At 64.7% G+C, this 6,375-nt stretch overlaps 2 protein-coding genes across 2 annotated transcripts in view; one reads left to right on the plus strand and one right to left on the minus strand.

The window, feature by feature from the left end:
* The window catches only part of ACA1_314440 (serine/threonine protein kinase, putative), a gene marked incomplete at both ends in the record, with an annotated part of 6,559 nt that extends 1,156 nt beyond the window's left edge, over positions 1–5,403 (minus strand). Inside the window, 5 exons of the mRNA XM_004353283.1 lie at positions 20–1,142; positions 1,245–1,726; positions 1,835–1,951; positions 2,033–4,509; positions 4,872–5,403. Of these exons, the coding sequence (XP_004353335.1) occupies positions 20–1,142; positions 1,245–1,726; positions 1,835–1,951; positions 2,033–4,509; positions 4,872–5,403 (4,731 nt within the window). The remainder of the gene's footprint in view (positions 1–19; positions 1,143–1,244; positions 1,727–1,834; positions 1,952–2,032; positions 4,510–4,871) is intronic.
* Positions 5,404–5,850: 447 nt separating this feature from the next.
* Positions 5,851–6,372, plus strand: ACA1_314550 (uncharacterized protein; the record flags this gene model as incomplete). The annotated part of the gene is made up of 1 exon (XM_004353284.1): positions 5,851–6,372. A coding segment is annotated over one exon (522 nt), but the record flags the coding sequence as incomplete, so codon positions are not given.
* Positions 6,373–6,375: the final 3 nt, after the last annotated feature.

Here is a 6,375-nt window from a genome sequence, read left to right on the forward strand (position 1 = left end):
AGAGCCGCTTCACGGCCACCGACAGCTGGAAGTGGCCTTGGTCCTTGTGGCCCTCGTAGATGCCAGCCAGCACCTTGCCGTAGTTGCCCTCGCCGATCTGCTTGTCCAGCGAGAGACGCGCGCGGTCGACGATCCACGGGCACCGGTTGGACGAGCAGATGGCCTGGCTCTCCGGCCCGAGCGCGCGCCATTCGTCGTCCACTCCGCCGCCCTCGTCGTCGTCGGTGCGGCTGCTGTCGCTCTCCAGCTCGGAGTTAGAATCGTCGTCGGAGTGATCGTCGGCGTCGTGCCGGAGGAGGTAGAACCCGTCGCCGTCGCGCCTCCGCGCAAACACGAAGCCCGCGCGCAGCTGCGTTGCACGGTTGCGAAAGGCCGGCGTGCAGAGTACGCCGCCCGGTCGGCAGAGCGTGTTGGCCTCGACTGCCGGCTCGTAGTCGCTGAGCTTGTACCGCAGCCTCAGCCGCTCGCGCACGATCCCAGCACTCGCGCAGTGGTGCAGGGACACCCGCGACAGCACGCGAATAGTGGTCGGCCACTTGTGGGCCGTCGCCTCCTTCTGCAGGGCGAGCGCGAACGTGGCCGCCGCGCCCGTCTGGGCGAAGGCCAGGAAGAAGGTGCCGCCGCTGTTGAGGCTCGGGTCGGAGAAGATTGTACCGCCGCCGCCGCCGGCGTCCTCGGCGATCTGTCGCACGAGGTCGGCGTAGGCGGTGATGGCCTTGGGCGTGGCGACCGGGTCGGTCGCCCAGGCCTCGTCGCAGCCCACGAGGTCGCACACGGCGATGCTGACGTCAGCGATCGGCAGGTGGGGCCGCATGCCGAACTCCTCCTCCGACGTCGTGTGAGAGTACGAGGCCGAACTCGCCATCTGTCCCGGAGAGTGCGCGGCCTGGCGCGGGATGCCGCCCTCTTTGCCCCAGGTCACCACCGACGCGCTGGCGCTGGCGCTGTTGACAGGGCTTCGGCGCCTGCGCAGGGAATCGACGCTGCGGCGGGCGTCGTCGCGGTCGTAGGCCCCGCTGGCGTGTCCCGCCGGCCCGCTGCTCTCGGCGCTGCTGCTACTGTTGCTGATATGTACACCCTCGCTCTCGAGGATGGCCTGCAGGTCCTTGATGATGTCCATGAACATCGGACGCATCGCCGGACTGCACACGCACGCAACCCAAGTCAATCATCAGTACTGATACAGTGTGTGCTGTGTGTGTGCTGTGTTGTGTGTGTGTGTGCGCTGTGTGTGCTATGCGTACTCGCGATGCCAGCAGCGGTTGGTGAGGGCGAGGTAGGATTCCTCGGCGGGCGAGTATTCTCCGACGGGAACGAACGGGCGGAGGTCGTTGCGGAGGACGGCGACGGCGATCTGCGGCGGGGCGAGTCCCTCGTAGGGCTGTGCGCGGAAGAGCAGCTCCCATAGTACCACGCCGTAGCTATAGACGTCGCACATGACGTGGTTGAGGCTGGCCGAGCCGTCCAACAGCTCGGGCGCCATCCACGGGATGCTGCCCACGACGCGCTGGTTGTTCTCCTTCTTCATGATCGAGTCCTTGAACAGCGTGAGTCCAAAGTCCGACACCTTGACGTTCCACTTGTGGTCGAGCAGCAGGTTGAGCGACTTGAGGTCGCGGTGCACGATGCCCGACGAGTGGAGGAAGGCCATGCCCTTGGCCGCCTGGTAGGCCAGCTTGACCTTCAGCGCCAACGGTATGGCCGTCACCAGCTCGTTGTGCAGCAACTGAAAGTTATTTTTGTGCGTGTCGTGTCGTGTCGTGTTGCACGTGTGCGCGCGGTTAGGTCAAAGGCTTTTCATCAGAGAGTCGGCATCAAGAAGAGGCACGCGTACGTCGAAGAGGGAGCCGAGGCTCATGAACTCCATGACGATGCACATGGTGGGCGGCTTGGTCGAGGCCGCCATAAACAGCACCACATTCGGGTGCCTCAACCTGCTCATGATGCGCGCCTTGAAAGAGAGAAAGAGAGAGAGAATTTAGGTCCGATTGGGCACACAACGTTGTGCAGGGTGGCTGTTATTGTGGCTTACCTCGGCGGCGAAGCTGGCGCGCATCTCGCGGGTGACCTCGCGCGAGGTGTTGATGGTCTTGATGGCCACCTCGGTCCCACGCCACCGGCCCTTGTACACCTCGCCGTAGCCGCCGTAGCCCAGGAGACTCCCCAGCTCGAGCTCTTCGAAGCCGATCTCCCACTCGTCCCGGCGGCGGCGGCGCGACAGGCGCACCAGGATCGCCCCCAGCACGAGGGCCACCAGGAGCACCAGCAGCAGGAACCCGCCCACGCCCGCCACCACGCCGATGACGGCGCCCACGGCCGTGCTGAGCCCGTTGGAGCTCGACGTCGACTCCGGGTCGAAGCTGATGGTGCAGTTGGAGTACGTGAAGGCGTGGATGGTGCGCCACAGCACGGGCCGGCTGGCGGTGGGCGGCAGGAACGCGGCCGTGTCGATCGTGGGCTGCACGACGTAGATCGAGCGGGTGCCGGTGTTGCAGCACGGGATCTGGGTGGTGTTGCACCTGTCGTAGTAGAGGCCCAGCCGGAGGCCGCTCAGGTCGATCACGCCCGATGTGTAGACCGAGCGCAGCAGGGAGTCGCTGGTGACGCGCCCGTTGATGGTCGATATGAGAGCCAGCAGGAAGCGCCCCGTCACGTAGCCGTTGAACGAGGCGTAGGTCGGCGTCGCCGCGCTATCGCTGCGCTCGTGCAGGGCGGTCATCGCCGCGCGGTAGTCGGCTACGATGCCCGTCGCGTTGGGGAGCACCACCTGCGGCGCGGAGAGTTCCGGGTTGGGGTTGGGCAGGGCCTGCGTGAAGTAGACCTTGCTCAGCGCCGTCTGCTGCCGCTTGCCCGACCCGCCGACCTGCGCCGCGAGCGCGCCCGCCACGAGGTCCGGGTTCTGCGCGGCGAGCACGCACAGCTCGATGCTCGAGCCGAACAGCGACAGGGCCTGGCCGGCGAGCTCGCCCGTCTTGCTGCTGTAGATGAACAGCAACTGGGCGCCGCGCGCGGGCTCGAGGGAGGAGTCGGCGGGCACGCTGGCCCAGGGCACCAGATTGCGTAGGCGGAGGGCCTTGGTAAGGCCCTCGTTCGTGAGGCGGCCGCTATGCGTGTTCTCGTAGAAGATGGCCACGCGGGTGAACTTCGGCTCTCCTTTGACAAAGTAGTCCAGCGCGCCGGCCATCTCCTCGTAGGACGAGGGCGTGATGCTGACCACGCTTCGGTCGAACTCGGTGTGGAGCAGCGGCGAGCCGGAGGTGAACCCGATGATAGGGATGTTGCTGATGTCGCTGCCACTGCTGCCGTCCGCCGAGCCATTGCCGCGCATATGCAGGGCGATATCGACCGAGTCGTAACCGGCAAGGCCCACGAGGGCCAGCACAGCGTCGAGGGTGGTGAGCTGCTCGTAGTTGCTGGCCGTGTAGTTGAAGGGCTGCGAGTGGTCGTCGTAGCTGATCAGGACCGCGTCGCGCTCGTTGAGCGACCCGGCCTGGTTGCTCTCGGTAAAGGCCGCCAGGATGCCGTCGCGCACCGCCGTGCCCGTGGCGTTGTGCTGCCCGCTGAGGGCCATGCTCTGGCCGAACTTGAAGGGGAACTTGACGTCGCTCGGCTGCGGGAAGCACGACTGCCACTCGAGCGCGCCGTCGTCGGCGTACTCAAGCGTGCCGTTGGGGAACTGGACCAGGTAGAGCTTGCGCGACCCGGCGTTGCAGCAGGCCTGGCACCCGGTGGCGGTGCAGTCCTGGTAGTGCGGCCCCATGACGATGTCACCCACGTTGTGGATCGGCGTGGCGTAGACGGCGTCGATGAAGCTCGCGCGGGTGAGCGGCTCGCGCATGCCCTCGAACACCGACACTAGCCAGCGGCCCTCGATGTAGCCCTCGAGCGCGCCCACCTCGCCAGGGTCGACCCACTCCGGGTCGTAGCGCAGCCGATCCTCGTGGAACTCGCGCACCACCCGCTCGCTGTTGTCCGACAGCAGCGGCACCGGGAAGGTCTGGTAGACCTCGTCGCGGTAGGTGCCGTTGAGCACCTTCTCGGCGCCGATGGTTATAGCGCCGTCGATGATGTAGCTCACGTCGGTCAGCTTCTCTTTGAGCGCCCGCACGAGGGCGAAGGTGTTGGTCTGGTCGTTGACCAGGATGACGGCCTGCGGATTGCCGGCGCTGATGTTGGCCACGGCCTGATCGATGCGCGCCGGCACGTAGGAGAAGTCGGGCAGCTGGTAGTAGGACACGAGCCGCAGCCCGAACGCGCCCAGCGCGTTGCTGGTGATCTTGCGGATGTCGCTGCCCGACACGAGGTCCGCGCGCGGGTAGAAGAGCGCGACCCGCGAGATGAGCTTCGTGTTGGCCAGGAACTTGATGATGGCGTAGATGATGCTCGGGAAGCTGCGCGGCAGCGTGTTGAAGACCCACCGGTGGAACGGGTCCCTGAAGTACGACGCCGCCGACCACGGCCCGACGAACGGGATCTCCAGCCCCGTCGCATTCACCAGCGCAAACGACTCTGTGCACCGCGCCGCATGTGTAAGAGTAAGTCTGTAAGTGGTGTGTTTTGTGGTTCGGTCCTTAGGCCAAGAATCCGAAATAGGGAAATGGTTGCGGACAACGGTGACTCGGCACATAGATAGGTGGTGACTTCAGCAGACAAGAGCAGAGCAAACAGTTTAAAAAAATGAAGGGAAAATGAAGGCAACAGGTCTGGCGTGCCAACCAAGCACAGCTTAGGCGCGAACAGCGATTGATCTTGGCGCCCGTGACTCAGAACAAAAAACAAAACAAATAACAAGGGGGCAGAAACAGAACAGGCGGGGAGCAAAATGAAGGATGGGAAGCAGGTGAGGGGAGGCCAGGTGGGGCGGGCGGTACCTTGGCTGCGCTCGGCGTCGGGTCCGACGAGGAAACCGAAGAACTGGTCCTCGGGCAGGGCGAGGAGGGAGGTGGTGATGTTGATGGTGCGGTCCGGCTCGGCCCCGTCGTCCTCGAAGCGGGCGGTGAGGTTGCGTCGCGCGAGCACCCCCATGCGGTCATAGCCCACCCGCGCGTTGGCCGCGGCGAAGGCCAGCTGGACGCCCCGCACCATCTCCACCTCGACCTCGACGTACTCGGGGCCGTAGATGAAGGTCAGGCTGGCCGGTCCGCCCATCACTATGTCGCTCAACCAGGCGTCCTGCTGTATCTGCTGCCCTCGTGCCACGGGCATCTTCGTGGCCGTCCCCGTAACCAGCACCACCGCCACCAGCATGGCGAGGCACATCGAAATCCACAACCAGTCGCTACTCGCCCCCTCTTTGCACAGGCCGTGTCGCCCGCGGCAGTGCCCCTCTTCATGTTCTGCTTCCGCCGAACACTGCTTCAGGCGCGGGTTTGCTCGCTTGCCCGCCCATTTGTAGGCATCCATGTGTTTTCGCTCGCGCGCCTTCTTCCCTTCTCAACCTTCTCGATCCAGGCCTTCTCTTCTCCTGTGCCCGCCGAATGCCAAACGCTTTTGCAATTCTTCTTGCAACCGGGAACGAGGCCTGTTTTTCTTTGCTTTGTCGGCCTGACTCGGAAAAAAAGCGCGAACGCGGCTGAGTGGTCAGTTTTGGCTCGGAGTGATTTCTGACCACTCACGGGGCACCGGCACCTTAATGCGGGTCCTATTAGTGGTGGGATCCCTACTGCACCTCATCTGATTGGGTTCGCAAATCGAGCCTGGGGTACCTCGCAACACCACCTTCGGCGCCACCGCTCCACCGCAGCATAGCCAGCACCGAAATAGCTGGACCATTTATTATTTATTGGCTTCGAGGTCGAAAACGAACACAACCACCGCCAACAATAACACACAACACACCACAGTAAGAAGATGCAGCACATCTCTCTCCTCAAGGTGCTGCTGGCTGTCGCCTTCGTCGTGGCCACGGCTCAGGCCGACCCGATCGGCGAGTGCCTGCGCAGCCGGCCCACGCAGGAGCTGACCTGGGGCTCCGAGGGCTACCTGCCCGGCTCGCCCGGCGAGGCCTCGCTCACGGGGTGGCGCGTCAAGCTGGGCCTCACCGAGGCTCAGTTCAACGCCACCGTGCAGGAGGCGTTCACCTGGTACCGCGAGCGCTACGGCATCGACACGACCCTGCTGGCCTACGACCCGTCGAGCGGCATCGGCGTGTTCCCGCAGGGCTACATGGTGCCCACCTACCTCAACGCCAGCGGCAACTACCGTCTGTGGTCCTCCAACAACCCGTTCACCATCGGCAACTGCTACGAGATGTCAGTCATCGAACTGGTCTTCTTCTTCTACGACCAACTCGCGGGCACCCCCTACGGCGGGGCCTACGGCGACTGGGCGCGCGTGTACAACCCGGGCGGTAGCAACGTGTCGGTGGGCGACGTG

The sequence above is a fragment of the Acanthamoeba castellanii genome, assembly GCF_000313135.1.
Source record: "Acanthamoeba castellanii str. Neff unplaced genomic scaffold scf7180000083843, whole genome shotgun sequence".
NCBI lineage: Eukaryota > Discosea > Longamoebia > Acanthamoebidae > Acanthamoeba > Acanthamoeba castellanii.